Raw genomic sequence first — 19538 nt, 5'->3', positions numbered from 1 at the left:
ACTTTCTCTAGTTTTTTCAACATATACTTTTTAGAGAAGTGCCAAATAATCTGGAGTCAATGAATTCATCCATCCAGTCTATTTTTTTTTAAACTTGGTCTGCTTTATTTGATATACTTCCTTCATTTAAATCTGCAGATATAACTAGGAGTTAGGGAAGACATTAAGAAACGATTAAGAATCCAGTGGATGAATTAATTCAATTTGATGCTAGAAATGAATAAGGGAAGGGGTCATAAAACATGCTTTTTTCCCCATGCAATATTTTTTCTAGATTAACTGAATTTTCATAACATATCTACCAATAATTAGAAGTAGAGCAAATCATTTCCAAAAGGTTCCACCTATTTTTCTCTTCCATTCTTCCTAGGTAAACAAATAAAGTGTGGAACTAGGGTTAAAAATTTTTTTCTACCACATTCTTATTTCTCTTCCTTAATCCTTTTCAGACATTCTTTACAACACTCCAGAAATATTCTTCACTGTACCTGCTTTACCTCTGGAGTTTACACACTGTACTTACACTCTTCCCTTGTGGCTTTCTAGAATCTTTTAAGAAAAGGTACAAGGCAAGCATATCTTCATTCCTCTGCGGGCTATACTCCTTACTCTCCAGGTCCCCACAAAGGGTCATTTCATCTTTCCCTCTCAATTCCCTTTTGTGAATTCTGTTCTCTCTCTTTAGAATATAAACCCTTGTGGGGCAGGAGCTGACTCTCAGCTTTGTATTTGTAAACCCAGCTCCTAATAGAATATAGTAATTAATAAATGCTTTTGGGCTTGACCTCAACCATTCCTTACCACAATGTACAAGATATTTTGGTAATGAATCTTGAGTTAATTTTATTTTTTTAAATTTTACTGAAGAGTACATCACCTTGACTTCCCTATGCTTCCCCCATCCCCTCTTGTTTTTTAGATAGCAAAAGAAGGAAGAAAACAGCAAAACCAATCAACACACGGAAAATCTAAATATACTGCATTCCATGTACATGGACACCCCCTCCCCCCCGACAAATATTTGCAAAGGGGAGGTGGGGCAAGCCTAGTAATGAGGCTTTAGTTGAGTCCACAATCATATAAGGTCAGATTTGATATTTTTGTCACAGATTCTGCTTGGAGGGCACCAGCATCTTCTGGGTCCAGAAGTAGAGAGTTCTTCTTCTGGCTGGCCTCTATCACAGACTTGGATCTTGTCAACTGCTATTGTGAGAAGTCCCCCTTCTAAAACCACTGTCAACAGTTTTGGGTTCCCTGGAGCTAGAATATACTTAGAAGAAAGCATTCCTTTTCTGCCTGAAAAAAAAAATCTATGACCTGGAACAGAAAAATGCGTTTGCATTGTATGCTCATTCCCCAAAGTGTTTAATATTATTGACAGAAATGGGGGTAAAGACCTATTGGTTCAACATACAGCTGAAAGCAGTCAGTAGTTAGTGACAGGTTTTATAGATAACACTACAGTCTGGATTACTGAGAGAAAAGGGGGTGGTCAAGGTGTACCCCCCCCCAATCATCTTTTGCTAACTGGATTACTTTAGTGTTGTCAGTTTTTCTCTTTTAAATGAGAGTAGAAACAAAGGTACAATATGGAAAAATTTAAGTGAAGCCAGTTAAGAGAGGAAAATAGCTTCAAATATTGATGCCCCTCCCCCATTTCCTCTAACTCTCCCCTCCCCACCTCATTCCTATTTGATTCAAGCTGACTTAAATTCCCATAGAGCTTCTCAAGTCTCCACTGAGAAAGATAATCAGCTTTTGTGTCCCCTGCTGATGAACTTGGCTGGGAATGCTGACACAGCCATCTCCTGTTATTGTAATTAGATACTGAACTAACAGATTTTTTAGGCCCCAAACTCTTTGATGTGTTTTGACTAAGCTAAATAACATAAGGATGATCCTAAGGAAATAGACTTGGAATGTGTTTATACACAACTCTAGTCATAACCACCCCACCTCCCCAACACTACCTCCCCCCACAAATCTACTCTTAAGCCAGGTTGCTTAAGAGAACAAAACCAGTTAATCTATATATGCTGGACATGATGGTCACAGCCTGAGACAAGATTCCATTTGAATACCACAAAGAAAAGGATTTTCTAATGTCCTTGCCTCAGATAAAAATAATGCTCCAGTTTTAAATTTTCTTCCTTCTTTTGGTCCATGCCTCTCTCCTTTCATTATCTTTCCAGAGTCCTTGTATAAAGGGACATTTTGGCAATGTCCCTTTATACAAGTTAAAATAGGCTCTGGTAAATCTTCCTCATTATTCTGAGCAACTGTCCTACTGAGAATATCCATCTCTTCCTGATTTTATATGTTCATGAATCAAGGAGTGGCAGCATGGGACTCTGGAGAGGAGAGGACAAGCCTCTGGCTGCTTAAAGCCATAGGTGACAAGAAGACCTTGAAGCTTTGAGATGGGGAAACAACTCCTTTATTGACCTCTGTGAGAATAATTTTGAATGGTTTTGAGAGAGGGGTAGACAAAAACTTTATTTTTTTTTTTGCTGGGTTTGCAAATACAAAGCTGAGAATCAGCTTCTATCCCTCAAGGCTTATTTTCTAAAGAGATAACAGAACTCATAAAAGAGAATTGGGAAGGAAAAATGACATGACCCTTTGTGGGGACCTGGAGAGTAAGAAGTACAACCTGCAGAGAAATGAAGATATGCTTGCCTTGGACCTCCTTAAAAGATTCTGGGAAGAATGGTCAATTAAAGGGGAAAAAGCCACAATGGCAAATTATAAATCCAGTGTGTAAAGCTACTTCTTTGTTCTTTCTTGTTCTTAGGTGATTCATCCCAAGGTGGTTCAGGTTTGGTAAGTCTTTGTGAGTTGAAGAGGATCTGAGGTCTTGGGGTTTTTCAGGTTTTTTTTTTGTTATGGAAAATAAGAGACAAGAGAAGATAGCAGCCACAAAGAGGTTGGGTCTGAGGATAGAGTATTTATTTCATTAGAAGACAAAGCCAGGAAGTTGTTTGGATAGTGCAGAACCAAGGTGAATTGCAATAGTGTCTAAAATCCTGAAAATTGTTTGATATTAACATAAGGCTTATGTATCAAATTCCCATGAGAGGATAACTAGCTATAAACATAGATATTGAATTCAATTTTAAGCTTTTCTGTCAATGAAGGCTATGCCTCTTGTAATTTATCATTATATTTTTGTGTGGGAAATAACTATCTCATACATATTGTACATTGATACCTTTTTATTCCCCCCTTTTAGGGAGACCATAAATATGAGCCAAAACATAAGTTATAGATAATTTTTCCCCAGTGTAGAGTTAATTTTTTAATGAGTCGAAGGATAAAAGAAAAGATATCTAATCCACAGAATTTAACATAATCCAGACTGTGCACTCAGAGAATGTTAGAATGTTAGATCTCATTCAGAGATCATCTAGTCTGACCTCTACAGTTTATTTGGGCAGGTCAAAGAATCACGTGTCTAACTTTATCCCCCTCATCAGTGGTAAGACTGAACCTAGAAAGAGGTGTTCTAACCTCAAGGATGGGGAAAAATGAAACAAAACCAAGAAATTTCTATCTACTTACTTATGCACTATGGGGGTGTTATGAACTAATGATCCCAAGGGTAGGAGAAACCAAACCAAACAAAAACAAGAAATTTGTAACCACACATTAATGGTGGAGTTGTCAGCTGCTCCAACTATTCTGGAGAACAATTTAGAATATGCCCAAAGGGCGATAAACCTGTGCATACCCTTAGCTATACCACTACTAGGTCTGTTTCCCAAAGAGGTCATAAAAAAAGGGGAAAAGACCTACATGTACAAAAATATTTATAGCAGCTCTTTTTGTAGTGTCGAAGAATTGAAAATTAGGGAGATGCCCATTAATTGAGGAATGGATGAACAAGTTATGGTATATGAATATTATGGAGTATTATTGTTCTGTAAGAAATTATGAGTGTCTGGACTTTAGAGAAGCCTGGAAAGAATAGCATGAGCTGATGCTGAGTGAAGAGAGCAGAACCAGGAGAACACTGTACACATTAATATTGTGAGATGATCAACTGTGATGGATACAATTCCTCTCAGCAGATGATCCTTCATTCAAATCCAATTCACTTGTTTGTTATGTGTCTCTTCCCTGATGTCATGGTCTTCTTCAAGAACTAAGGACAAACATCACCATCTCATCATCATCATCATCATCATCATCATCCATTTAGATTTACATAAGACAGAAACTAAGGGAGACCTTTGAACTGATGTAACGTGAAGTAAGAAGAACCAGGGAAACAAATTGTACAATAACTACAATAAATTTTAGGAAAATGGACATTGAAGATTTACAGAGTCTGATCAATGTAATGAGCAATCAGAGAATGAATGAAATAGGCTGTGCACAAATGGTGGGCTAAATATATAGACTGAGACACAAATATTCAGATATAGTCAGTTTTGTTTTGGCAATTTTTTGTTATAAGAAGCAATATGGGGGGGGATGAGGAAGGGAGGAGTGGGAGAAAATTAGGAAATAGTGTTAGCAATGCCAAAAAAAGATCATGGTTTCTTTTTTGGAGACAACTTGCCCAGGATCACGCAACTACTAAGTGTTGAACTCTGTCCCTCCTGATTCTAAGGCTGGTGCTCTATATACTGTCCTAGCTACCCCAAGAGCATGTGGATGAATCATTTTTAAAATGCACAGACAAAAATGGAAGGTGATCCAAAGGGAAATACATATAAATGGTACAGAAGTTTGGAACTAATATGATTAATTAATGATATGCATATATATTTAAAATATATATATATATATATATATATATATATACTTTAAAGATTCACAGTTTCACATATAATTCATTTTTCTATTCTATTCTATTATGCATGAAAATGTTCAGGCTTTTTGATGTTCAGAATGTCAAAAAAGTAAGTAATAAAAACATTTGGGGAAAATAATTTTAAAATTATTTTTTGAAGTCTTGAACTCTCTGAAGTTTATTTCAAACACTGTATTTTTAATGCCTTTTCATCTGTGTCATTTCTTTTTTTCTGTGAGAAAGAAAGAGCATCAAAGCTAAACCAACTAGAAGAGTTAACATTTTGTTGTACAGTTGTATTCAACACTTCATGATCCCATTTGGGGTTTTCCTGGTAAAGATAATGGAATGATTTGTCATGGCCTTCCCCAGATCCTTTAATACATGCAGAAATTGAGGCAAGCTGGGTTATGTGATTTGCCCAAGGTCATACAACTAGCAAGTGTTGAGACTGGATTTGATTTCAGGCAGATGAGTTTTCCTAACTTTATATCACCTGGCTGCCCTGGTATATTATCAAGAACCATGAGGGCAAACAAAAAAGAACACTAGAACATATTACCTTAGTTGGCATCCTACCTCCTAAGGCATAAGAATAAAACTCATTTCATTTTAATTTTTAATTTTAACTCTCTCCCCAGTCCTGAGTCTCCTTTTGTCTTTCCAGTTTTTACTTATGTGCTTGGTGGCATGTAAAATGCTAAACAAGCAACACTGACCTATGGGTACAAGTCAGAAGTAAGTTTAGGAAGACATGAGTTCATATACTTCTTCTAACATATATCAGCCATGTAATCAGGGACCATCCACTTCTCCTGGGTGCCTTATACAACTTTCCAAAGCTATAGGATTCCATCCTAATGCCCTTTAATTAGGTTTGGATGGAAGGACATAGATGAATTTAACATTTATGGCAGAGGGAATTTGTGAATGAAGAAACTGAAAAGAAAAATCACATTTTTCATTTCAATATGATTAGCTTTGTGATCATATATGTTGTTTTATTCATTTAAAATATGATTTTTACACACCAGACACTGCCAGAGAGGTCCATCTCTCTTTTTCTCTCATACACAGACATACACACACACACACACAGAGTGAAGAACTCCTTTATTGAAGAACCCCTTAAATTGTTTTCATCCATCTCTGCCCTTCCCTCAACAAAAATGTCCCATTTTCCAGAAGTCAACTGTCAAGAAGATTCTTGCTATTGCAGAGTTATAAAGTAGAAAGAATACTGGGTTTATAGTACAGGGATCTAGGTTTGAATCTTGTTCTGCTATTTAATGACTAATAAAGGAATTTGTTTTGTCTGAGTATGCTACATTTGTTGCAAATATTTGTTGTTTTGTAGTTTTGTTTTTCTTTTTCTCGGGGGTGGGGTGGGAGCAAGTATTTGTCATTTACTCAAACCTCCATTCTTCACCCCTCCAGGATTAACCACTCCCTATTGCCATCCCCTTTCCAAAGGTGTGCTGGTAAATGTTAAACAATCAGCTCCCCTCCAAAAGAAAGGAAAATGCAGGAAAGGCTCACTTTTAAGTTTAATTTGCATTAACATTTTCTTCAAAGGTAAGAAACTTTCATTTTGAATCTTTTTCTTTTCCCATTGGCTTCTGGCTGTCAATGAAACCTACCTTGCTCTAGGTAAAATCCTTTCCCAGTCACCTTCAAATCAGTACTGACTACACTATGATCTTACTCTCCATGGCCATTTCCAAGCTCACCTTCCATCTCTTACTTATTTACTTTACCAGGAAGTTCTCTTCCTTTGAGGTTCATTCAACCTGTATCTATCATCCAATCAAAATTCTGGTAGATGCTCTCTACCAACCTGTGGGACATCCCCATTCTTTCCTCAGTGAATTCCATGTGTCATTTACAGTCCTTATCTTTTCCCCAGCTCCTGCCTTATTTATACCTCTCTGACTGACATAATATCCCAATAAAGACAGTTTTTTCCCAAACCTTTTCATCCCTCCTGAAATGTTCTATGACTCCCCCTTCCCCGTCCTCTCAGCTAAGAAGTTTGATTCATGTTTTTTTTGAAAAAAAAAAATGAGGTTATTTGATGATAGCTTCCTCTTATTTGCTTCTTTTCATTTTGCATTATCCTGATTTCTTCTGCTATTATTTCCATGTTCGCTCCTATCTCACATGACAAAGTAACCTTTATCCTTACCAAAGTACATCCCCATATGCCTAAATGATCAATCTTATTCCATTCTATTTTGTCTGGCAGGTTGCCCTATCACTCCTACTCTCTCATTTATTTCAATTCTTCCCATCTATAGACTCACCTCCCTCCTGCCTACAAACATGTCTACCTTTTCCCACCTTCAAAGAATCTAGCTTCTTAAGTGGTCTCACTTTTTGTCATCTTTGGATGGAGCCTGGGAACAAGTCAGTAAGATCATTTTTGGAGATAGTTTCTAGTGACTTCTATCCATCAACCACTTCCCATCCTTACCTTCCTCAAAACCATTGGTTTTTCTGACTGTTCTGATGGGGTGACATGACATTGGTTGTTTCCACCCTGAGAACCATAGGTTAAAACAGAACTCTAACACACAGGTCAGTTATAATGTTGTCTAAGAGAGGAAGTGGAAAAAAAAATACCAGCCCAACCCAAAACTCTAAAAGGAACTTAACTGAGTGATGGGGAGGGGAGTTAAGAGGAGACAGAGATCCATTATTAATTGGCAATAGACCAAATTACCAAGCAATTACCAAGAAGAGTCAGCTTCTCAATTTTATATCCTACTATTCTGTTCAGGCAATTATCTCATTTGTTTCTCAAAACTATTCTGTGAAGGAGGTAGCATCATCCCAATTCAGTAAAACACAAAATTTATGCAGCCTTAGTCATGCCACAAGTTAGCAAAAGACTAATAGTAACCTAATAGTAACAATGGAAAGAGCCTGGAGAGTCTGTCTAGTCAGGGATTTGTTAAACTAGGGACTATAAAGTTCTTTTTTTTAGTTTTTATTTTAATGTTTTATTTATTTTTCCAATTATATGCAAAGATGGTTTTCAACAATCATTTTTTGGAGTTGAGTTTGAAAAGTTGTTTTTTAATTCTTTATAACTATTTTTATAAATCACTATTTTATGCATTTAAAAACATTATTTGAGAAGGGGTCGGGAAAAGTGATCTTCCTAAGATCTCACACTGATGGATTCTGTCCTGAAACCCAGGTCTCCTGACTCTCATAGGCCTTTTTTCACTACTTTATTATTCTGCCTCCTACAAACTCTAGGTCTGTCTGGAGGAAGCCATTCAATGAAATACTGGCCGAGCATGGTTTAATATTTACTCTCATTTATAAAATAGCTACTAAACTTTTACTATTCTCCTAATAAAGGGATAAAAACCATCCTATCAAAGGGTGAATGGGTAGGAAAAAAAGAAAAAATAAACAAACCACTAACTCTGTTCTTAATCAAAATTCCAGGTTGAATGACTATTTCTTTTTTTTCCAGTTTACTATTTTATTTATTTTTCCAACTACATACAACAGTAGTTTTCAACAATCATTTTTTATAAACTCTTGAGGTTTACATTTTTCTCCCTCTCTCCCTTTTCTCTCCACTCTCCTGATAAAAAGCAATCTAATATCGGCTACATATGTGTAACTATGCTAAACATAGATCCATATTTATCATATTGTTAAAGAAGACTCAAATTGAAATGGGAAAAAAGTTAGAGAGAAAAAAGCATAAAGTTTAAGACAACTTAAAAATTGAAGATAATACGTTTTGGTTTGCATCTGAACTCCACAGTTCCTACTCTGGATGTGGGTGGCATTTTCTATCACAAGTCTTTTAAAATTGTCTTTGATTATTGTACTGCTGAAATGAACAATCCATCATAGTTGATTATTGCCCAATATTGCTGAAAGTGGCTATAATATTCATCTGCTCCTGCTCATTTCACTCAGCATCAGTTCATGCAAGTCTTCCTAGGCTATTCTGAAATCCTGTCCCTCATGATTTCTTATAGAACAATAGTGTACCATCACATTCATACACCATAATTTATGAATGACTTCTTTTTAAGGTAACTTATCTTTCTAAATTCCATTACAGAATTTTAGAATAAGGAAAAAACCCCGGAAATAACAACAACAAAAGGATATCAACCCATCCCATGAAGCAAATCCACAACTATAAAGACCCTCCTTCTACAATGTTATTGAGCATAGATTGCATTTGAAGGAACAGTGTTCTATGAAGCACCTTCTTCCATTCTCAATATCCATGGCCCACTACTATGAGACTAAGTCTTTGGTACTGTTCAGCAAAGACCCAGCCTGGTTAGGCTGGCCCTAAGACTCAGGATGACATAGTCATGACAAGTCTCAAGCCTCAGATATCTCTAAGACTACACATTTTAGAGAGATTGCTGACTTGCATTGGTAAAGGGTCTGAAATCTCAGACCAAACCCCTTAAGTTACAAAAAAATAACAATAACCTCACTAGAAAAGGAGTTGAGCTCATCACTCCCTGTCCCTTTTCTAAGTATTTTTTTAGCACTTCTAGAAAACCCTTCCCTTTCACACAACAAATTAGAGAACCAAGAAATATGAATGGTGAAAGGCACCTGGAACAACCCCAGTAGGAACAATTTTCCTGTTGTGAATTTACCCAAAAGAATAAGAATGTTCTTAAATAATTGAAATGTTTAATTTCAGTCAGTTCAAAGATGTAATTTTTTTCCTATGTATGTTTTTAATCTTTCTCAAATCTCTTGGCTTTTCTGACTAGCATGGTGGGATGACAAAACATAACCCCATTTAAGGACTTCCTGAAATCTGTCCACATACGGCAAGCTAAGAGCTCTTAGTATATAATGTGACTTAATAGGATGTATCAATAAACTTCAAGTCAACTGAAAAACATATTAATATTGGATAGTGAGAGGCTTAAACTTAGTAACTGAATTAAGAAAAACAAGGAAGCAGTAGTATGTCAAAGGTAAATAGCCAAGAGTTTTGAGGTGGCAAATTCCCAGTTTCATTTGACTCCTTTCCATGGGTTGACTTTCCAGACCTGGGGCTAATTTCCTACCCATTCCAAAAAACACTAGAGATGAGACTTTTGAAAGGATACTTGAGTTCCTAAAAAGTGGTATTTCTGCTGTGGCTCCACATTTATTTGTATTCAGGGTCCAGCTCAATCAATCAACAAATCTATATTAAGCAACCACTGGAGATGCCAGATGTTGGTGCTGGGACAAAAATGAAGGACTCTTCCCTCAAAGGGATTATATTTTATCTATAATGAGGTAGAAATAATGCTCTAAGCAATTATCAGAGAAGTTCTTGTGTAAGAGGTGAAGAAGAACTTCAACAGGTCAATGTAAGTAAGGAGAGCACATTCAAGGCCTGGGAGGAAGACAATACATATATTATACACACACACACACACACACAAGGCACAAAGACAGAAGTTGGAATACCACATGTGAAAAAAAGTGAGGCTACACTGTACAATATATGAGAGTAATATGTATGTGATAAATCAAGATAGGAAGATAGAAATGAGGAGTGGCTTCACATACCAAATAGAGTCAAGTCACATTCTTGTACAATCACAAAAATTTCCTGGATTACCAGGATAGTCTTCTCAGCAATAGTTTATAGGATTTGTGTCTTTAGCCCTAAGATTTTCTTCTTTACTCTTATCTCTTTTTTTTAAAGTTCCATTATCTGAATTTATTTTAAAATAGATTTTTCTGGATATCTTGTTTCCCACATTATTATGGTTATCCCAAGTATCTCTTCCTCTTTCTTTTCCACAGTGCAGAAAATAAAATTTAGGGAGAAAAAAATCAGCAAAACTAAATGGCATTGAAAGAAACTCCAAAATTTATACAATGTATAACACCTGCAGACCCCTCCACCTCCACAAAGAAGTGATTTGAGGATATCCTCTCATTTCTCTTCATTCAATTCCTATTTCATCTTTATAATTTTTTTAATATATACTTTTGATAATTTTTGGTATGTTTAGTGTACTTTCCATTTACATTGTTTTAGTTGCTTTGCATATTGTTTTTTGTTTTCTGGGTACTTACTTCATTCTGCATCAGTTCATATAGATCTTTTCATGTTTCTCTGTATTTATCATGCAATAATTTGGTACAGCAGAATAATATCCCATTATGTTAATGTGGCACAAATTTGTTCAGTCCTTTGATGAGCATCTATTTTGTTTTCAATTATTAGCTACAATAAAAAGTGCTACCATTTTGCTGAAGGTAGAGATTCTCTCTCTCTCTCTCTCTCTCTCTCTCTCTCTCTCTCTCTCTCTCTCTCTCTCTCTCTCTCCCTCCCTCTCTCACTCCAAGGCAATGAAGTTAAGTGATTTTTCGAAGCTCACATAGCTAGGTAGTTATTAAGTGTCTGAGGCCAAATTTGAACTAGGACCTCCTGACCACAGGTCTCGTGCTCTATCCACTGCACCACCTAGCTGCCCTGAGACTTTCTTATTAATAGCTTCCTTGGGATAGAAGTCCAGTAAAAAAGGTTTCAAGGGTACAGACATTTTAGTGACTTTTGTTTTTAACAATTACAAATTGCTTTCCAAAATGTTATATCATTTCAGAGCTCCACCACTAATGTATTCCCTTTCAGCATTAACTATTGCTATATTTTGTAATTTTTGCTAATTTTGCCAATATCACCAAGGAGAGAGGTGAAATCTTATGGTTGCTTTAATTTTTATTTATTTATTTAGTGGTTTATTTATTGGGTTTTTTGCAAGGCAATGGGGTTAAGTGGCCTGACCAAGGCCACACAGCTAGGTAATTATTAAGTGTCTGAGTCCGGATTTGAGCCCAGGTGCTCCTGACTCCAGGGCCAGTGCTCTATCCACTGCACCACCTAGCCACCCCTATATTTATTTTTCTTATTAGTTCTTAGTGATTTGGAACATTCAATGTAGTCATGAATATTTTGCAATTCTTTTGAGAACTATTGAAGAACTTTTGAGAATTCTTTATTCATATCCTTTTGATCACTTAACTTTTGTAGGATGGCTATCGACTAATATATGTTTATTTATTATTCACATGTCTTGAATACCAAACTCTTATCTGAGGCATTTGATACAAAGATATTTTTTCCCCATTTAACCTTTTCCCTTGTCCTAAGGGAACCAATTTGACCACTGCAGAAGTTTTTCAATTTCAAGAATCAGTTATCTTATCTTTTATAATTTGCCTGTATCTCATTTCATCTATCTCCTATCCACTGCTGTGAAAGGGATATGATCTTCTTCTCTAATGCTTACAGCATAATCTTTAATATTAAAGGTCACATATCCATTTAGAATGTATTATAGAATATAGTGTAGGGTGTTGGTCTAAGCCTAATTTCTGCCAGACTGTTTCTAGTTTTTATCAAATAAATTTTTCCCCAGATAATTTATATTTTCCACTTCATTAAATCCTGGGTTATTGAGTTCTATAGCTTCTAAATTTAGTCTAGTTTATTCCATTGTACCAGCTCCCTAATTTTTTATACTGAATTTTATGAATATAAGATAAGAAAATAATTATATGATTTATCTGTATCTTGCATATATTATTGGTCTCAGTTTTATTGACTTATTCAATGAGTCAATGACTCAATATTAACTTAAATTCATTTAATGAATCAGAGTAGTAATATAGTGATCAAAATGTTAATATGCTTTCTTTTTTTAAATTTTAGGACGGTTTTATTCATTTTGAGTTTTACAATTTTCCCCCTAATCTCGCTTCTCCCCTCCCCCCCACAGAAGGCAGTCTTGACATTATTCCCATAGTATGGATTGATCTAAGTTGAATGTGATGAGAGAGAAATGATATCCTTAAGGAAGAAACATATAGTATGAGATACAGTAGAATTACATAAGACAATTTTTAAATTAAAGGTAATGGTCCTTGGTCTTTGTTCAAACTCCACAATTATTTCTCAGGATACAGACAACATTCTCTGTCACAGACAACCCAAAATTGTGCCTTCCTGCTAATTTTTAACTAATATCAGATAATTTTGATGACTGCTGCTTTACAATAGTTTGAGGTCTGGAATCATTATTCTCCCTTTGCCTTTACTTCCTGCCATCATTTCCCTTGATCCTTTATATCCTTTATTTTATGAATGAATTTTGCTATTATTTTATCAAGTTTTATGAAGTATCCTCTTGGCAATTGGACTATCATTGTATTAAAAGCATAAATTGATTTTGGTAGTATTATCATTTTTATTATATTAGTACAGTCTAGCCACAAGCACTGAATACTCCACCAACTTTAAATTGTTCTCTATTTCCTTAAGGAGCCCTTTGTAATTGAATCTATATAAGTCTTTTGTGTGATTTGGTAGGTTGATCCCCAGATAATTTATGCATTTTGTAGATTTTTTTGAATAGGATTTTCTTTTCTATTGTTGCTACCTGTGTTTCGTGGTTATAATACAAAAAAAAATAAATTTTTTGAAGATTTGTTTTTGTAGACTTTGACCTACAGAGGTTATCAGCTAAATTACTATCTTTGCTAAATCCCCAGGATTTTCCAGCAACCATATCATCAGCAAGTAAGGATTGCTTATCTCCTTTTTACTTATCTTTATACCTTTAATTTGTTTTTCTTGTGTTATTGTTGCTGGCATTTCAGGAACCATATCAGATAAAAGAGAGAAGAATGCAAATTCTTGCTTCATTCTCCAGAATGAACTTTTTACTTACTGGAAAAGGGTCAAATATATCTCTGTTTCATATGATACTCACTTTGGGTTTTAGATCAAGGTTTTATATGATATTTTAAAAGTTCCCTCTATGTTTATACTTTGTAGGTGGCTTTGGCATAAAAGAGCGTTTTATTTTGTCAACGGCTTTTTCTGCATCTACTGAGATGGTCATGTGGTTTTGGAGGTTTGGGATTTTAAATACAATAAAGTTTGCTGATTGGTTTTCCTAATGTGGAACCATCCTTGCATCTATGGCATATATGGTATTTGGTCAAAAACAATAATTTCTTGGATTCCTTATTGCTTTCTATTACCTACTACCCATTCTTAGACTGAAGGGCACTGTGTCACCTTAGCTTTCCATGCCCTTGAATCTACCTGGTCCCCACTGAGTTAGAGGTTAGTAATACTCCATTTGAGATCAACCTGCCCTATTTCTTTCTCTCTCACTGTCATCCTATTCCTGTACTGAATTATAGAAAACTACTCCCTATTTTTTCTTTATTTTAATCTTGTCACCACATACTCCAAGTCATTACAGTGAACTTTCTGGGGGTTGTTTTCAAAGGAAAGGATATTTACAGACATAATTACAGTACAGATAATCCTGATGGGGAATACAGATTCTTTTATGTAATATATAAAAGGGGATCAAAAATAATTCTACCCAAATCCAATGAGATGATTTGTAGACTTCCTTTGTCTTTTATTAAGTCAGACATTGAAGAGATTTGCAGAAACAATGTGTAAAAACAATGCTACTCTTTTACTTTTGGGAAATATAAATATCTTTCATAAAAATTTGCTTATGTTAATGTATAATGGTTTTGTGATTATTTTAAATTAAGAAATATTTCTAAAATTCAGTTTTAATTTCCAATATACTAAATGTTGATAGGTATAGCTTATAAACAAATGCTTTTGGGGGTTCTCAATACTTTTCAAGAGTTAAAAAATCCCATTCTAAGCCATCAGAACTCCAGCTACATTCTCTCTTCTGTACTCTATACATCAGACATTTTCAATTTGACCCTTGCATCATTCCAGGAAAAAAGTTAAGCTAATTTCTTAGAGCCCCCCACCTTTTTTGGTAAGGCAATGGGGTTAAATGACTTCCCAAGGTCACACAGCTAAGTAATTATTAAGTGTCTGAGGTCCAAGTTGAACTCAGGTCCTCCTGACTCCAGGGCTGGTCCTCTATCCACTGCATCACCTAGCTGCCCCTGGCCCACCCTTTTCAGATGCTGTGCTAAGTGCTGGGGCAAAGAGAATCTGTCTTATTTGAATTGAAAAATTAAAAGGGATTTTCTTACAGAATTCTCCTTTAGTTGCAGCCCTTCCCCATTAGGAAGAGAGGACCTTCGCTTTGCAGATGAATTTCTGTTTGGAGTTGAGGTAATGACTCCTGGTTTCTTCTTCACAGATAGCACCTCACAACTGGCTTGATCTTCATTGTGTGTGCTCTTTCCTGCATTGATCACTCTGGGGGAAAAAAAAGGGAAAACAGACAGTTGACAAATGGTTTTACTAGGAATTCACAGCCCCCTCTAAATGAAGCACTCAGTGGGATTTTAATCTAGCAAAATTCTTTCTGCCAATAAAAAAAAGTACGAAAGCACCTCTTCCCTTGCAGAGTATTTTTGTACTCTAAAATGCAAAAATCCCAGGACTTTCCAAGGCATCACAGTAATTAGAAGCTTGACATAAGTGACACCTGCTAAAAGAGATATTGGAGATACCTAAGAGAGGGAATCAATACCCCAATTCATTATAGTCCAAACTGTGGAGACAGACAATCATTCTTTTAAGGTTAACTTGAAATCTGAAATTTCTTTCAATTACTTGAAGATAGATAGACTGGTTCAGAGAATTTTCTCTGTCCAGTTTCTACAAATGATTAAAGATGAGACCACCATTAATTCTACCTCCTACTCTACAAGTCAGTAAAATATAGCCTACTCTGTGACCCAGGGGAACACACAACCATATGTTATCACTGATATGCACAAGAAAAAGTAAAATTGGCATTTATTCTTTCCAAAGTTCTTTCATATGACACTCTTGCAACATCATCTAGGGCAATGCTTTAACACTCTGCCATCAGCCATTCTGTTTGGAACACTGGCATGTTGATACTGCTATTCTATTATTCTTAATAGTTAACTGGGATTTGGCCTGGTTTATCCATCAATTGCCTTATTCTAGACTCATCTTGGACTTAGATAATAAATCAACTCCAACAATTAGTCAAGGAAAAGGCATCTACTCCATCAACAGGAATGGGTATAGGAACAGATATAAAGCTTACTGTAAGGATAGATAAAGGTTTTGTGGAATTGGGGGGGGTTGCTTTTAAATAGGAAGAATTAGCAGAAAATTAATTAAGAAAATTAATTTAATGTCTCCTAAGAATTTGTGTGAACCAAACTATGACTCTTATAAGCATTAATTTGCTTCAAAAGTTGTTTTCTTTTGAGTTCCAAAAAAAGTCAAAATAACTTCATAATAATAGGATGAAGGTCCCATGGGTAAGACTTCAAAACCTATAACTAGACATATTCATAAATTCACTGTAATATTAAATTAAACATATCCCTTCCAAATTGATATGATATTTAGAGACAGCATGGTTTTGTGGGCAAGGGTCTTTTGGTGGCAAATGATCTTGAGAGAAGCCAGAAATTTCTTGCTAACATAAATTTCTTAACTAGGATATTTGAAAAGGGATGTTAAACCCTGAACAAGATCAAGTATACACCCAGAGGTCTGGTCTAACTATCAAAGTCTCTAATGCTATTCTTGGAGAACAGAGGGGAAGAAGTAGACTGATTAGTAGTAAAATCAGGTAGATTTGGATCTGTGTTAACAGCTGGATCAAAAGAATCCTCAAAAATGGTCCTATATAAAAGAGGAAGAAAGTCTGCAGTGGAGGGATCAAAGGCTCTGAGCTAATTGGTCCTATACTATTTAAAACATTTCATCAATCATTTGGATAAGGGCATAGATGTGTGTTCATCAAATCTACTGATGACATAAAACTAGGAAGGTGTGCTAACCCATTGGGTGACAGTCAGAACGCAAAAAGTTCTTTAGAGATCAGGACAATAGGCTGAACTGAGTAAGATGAAATATAGTAAAGATAAATATAAAAATCTTATATTTATATATATATTAAATCTTATATCTTATATATGCATACATACATATACTATATACACCCACACATACATAATGAATAAACAGTATAAGAACAGGGATTACAGTGGATAGAGCATTGGATATAAGTTCAAATTTGACCTAAATTGACTCTGTGCAAGTGACTTAATATCTGCTTTCCTCAGGCTCCTCATCCCAAAAAAGGAGAAGCTAAAAGCCCTATCTCATAGGGTTGTTACTGTTGTCAGGATTAAATGAGATAACATGTGTACTTTCACAAACCTTAAAGGGTAATATAAATGTATTAGTTACTATTAGTTCAATATGGTATGTAAAAAAAAGCTAAGGCAGCCTTGGGTTGCATTAAGAGTGGCAAAGCATTCAGAATTAGAGAAGGTACTACCCTGTTGTAATTGGCCCTTGTCAGATCTCAATAGAATATTTTGCTCTAGAAGTTTTTGAAACCACATTCTAGGATGCTGATAAAATATCTAATACCATATACCATAATAAAAGTTCCAAACTCATATACAACCATTATAAGAAGTTATAAAACAGAACAGAGTGAAAAAAGAAAGGTAATATTTTTCACTAGGATGGGGGAAGAATTCTTGACCAAACAAAGAATAAACATAAAAAAAGAAAATGAGCAATTTTTATTACAACAAAGAGAAAAGATTTTGTATAACCAAAATTCACATATTTAGAATTAAAAGGGAAATAGTTACTAAGGAAACAATTTTGACAGTAAATTTCTGAGAAAAATCTGAAATTTAAGATACAGGGAATTGGTAAAAATACTTAAGGACAAGAACCATTTCCAAGAACCAAAGGTTATGAATTTACAAAAAAAGTGAAATTAAAGTTATCACACTACATTAAAAATGCTCCAATTCCCTGATAACAAGAGGAATGCAAATTGAACCGACTAGAGAAAGGAAGTTCCGGAGGGATCATGGGAGGCCAGGACACTAATTCACAGCTGGTGAAACAGTGAATTGGTCTAATCATTCTGGGAAACAATTTAAAACTATACCCCAAAGTCACTAAATTATTCAAATCCTTAGATGCAGCTATGATACCATTACTAGGCTAATACTACAAAGAGATGAAAGCTAGAAAGTACTCTTATGAAAAAAAATATTCACAGCAGCTTTTTTTTTTTTTTTTTTTTTTTTTTTTTGCCGTAGCAGAGATTTGGAAACAAGCAGGTGCCCTTCCACTGGAAAACCATGCTGCATGAATGTAAAATGATGTCATATCAAAGAAATGACAAAAGGCAATGATTTGGGGGAACATACGAAGGTTTATATGAAGTCATATAGCATGAAGTAAGCAAAAAAATAGTCTATACAATGTCTACAAAGCAGAAAGAAAATCATCTTTGAAAGACTTGAATCCTGATCATAAGGTAATGATCAAATCTGATGTAAGAAGACTAATGATAAAAAGTATGTCTCCCATGTCTTGGTAGAGAAGTGATATGCTAGTATCACAGGATGAATCATACTTTTATATACCTCCAATGTGATGAAACATTTTACTTATTACCACTCTTAATTGTTATGAGAGCTTTTATCGGGTTGGAGGTAAGAAATTGTTTGGAGAGGAGTTGGGCATTGACAGTGATAGTAAGAAAAAAAGAAAAAGTCAGTGAAACATTTTAAAAACTCAAAGTAAAAAGAAAAAGGTGAATAAAGAGCCCTAGTAATGTAGGACAATTTTATTACTAATTTAAATTATATTTTACTTAAATTTAATATCTATATTTTAAAATTATACAGTCTATAATATAGTAATATTTTACATGATTGCGGATACATAACCTATATTAGATTTCTTATCATAGGAGGGGGGAAGGAGAAAGGAAGTGAGAGAGGGATTGAATTTGGAACTCAAACTTTATTTTATTTTATTTAGGTTTTTGCAAGGCAAATTGGGTTAAGTGGCTTGCCCAAGCCCACACAGCTAGGTAATTATTAAGTGTCTGAGTCTGGATTTGAACTCAGGTACTCCTCACTCCAGGGCCAGTGCTCTATCCACTGCACCACCTAGCCACCCCTCAAAACTTTAGTTTTTTAAATTTTTTTATTTAGAAATCTTATTTTTCCTTAGTTACATGAAAAATTGATTTTTAACATTTGTTTTTAAAACTTTGGATTCCAAATTTTCTCCTTTCCTCCCATTCTACCACCCTCAATGAGGAAGCAAGCAATTTGATATAGGTTATAAATGTATAATTGTACAAAAAATTTCCATAATAGTGATGTTATGAAAGAAAACATAGTCCCCCACACCCCACACCCAAAAGAAAGAAGCCCAAAGAAAAATAAAGTTTAAAAAAAAGGATGTGTCAATCTCTATTCAGATACCCTTAGTTTAGTTTTCTCTGAGGATGGATAGCATTCTTTATCATAAGTCCTTCAGCTGTCTTGGGTCATAGTACTGCTGAGAATAACCAAGTCTTCACAGCTGATCATCCTACAATATTGTTGATACTCTTTACACAGCATATTTCACGTTGTATCAGCTTATGTAAGTCTTTCCAGAATTTTCTGAAAATATCCTGCTCATCATTTCTTATAGCAAAATAGCATTCCATTATAATCACAATTTAGTCAGCCATTCCCCAACTGATGAGCATTCCCTCAGAAAAAAAGCTGCTTTAAATATCTCTGTAAATATAAGTCCTTTTCCTTTTGTTTTTTATCTCTCTTGGAATACAGACCTAGAGGTGGCATTGCTAGGTCAAAGAGTAGGCATGATTTTTAAAGCCCTTTGAACATAGTTCCAAACTGATCTATAGAAGAAACTCAAAACTTTAAAAGAAAATGCTAAAAA

The 19538-nt window shown here is 35.0% G+C and overlaps 1 protein-coding gene across 1 annotated transcript in view; it reads right to left on the bottom strand.

Annotated features, from left to right (window-relative positions):
- Positions 1–19538, bottom strand: part of PPM1H (protein phosphatase, Mg2+/Mn2+ dependent 1H) — a 318199-nt gene that overhangs the window by 188986 nt on the left and 109675 nt on the right. The window contains 1 exon segment of the mRNA XM_074226229.1: positions 14855–15023. Within this exon segment, the coding sequence (XP_074082330.1) occupies positions 14855–15023 (169 nt within the window).

This window comes from Macrotis lagotis, chromosome 2 (assembly GCF_037893015.1).
Source record: "Macrotis lagotis isolate mMagLag1 chromosome 2, bilby.v1.9.chrom.fasta, whole genome shotgun sequence".
Classification (NCBI taxonomy): domain Eukaryota; kingdom Metazoa; phylum Chordata; class Mammalia; order Peramelemorphia; family Peramelidae; genus Macrotis; species Macrotis lagotis.
Note: the sequence above shows the minus strand (reverse complement) of the source record. Positions and strands in the feature narration are given on the sequence as shown.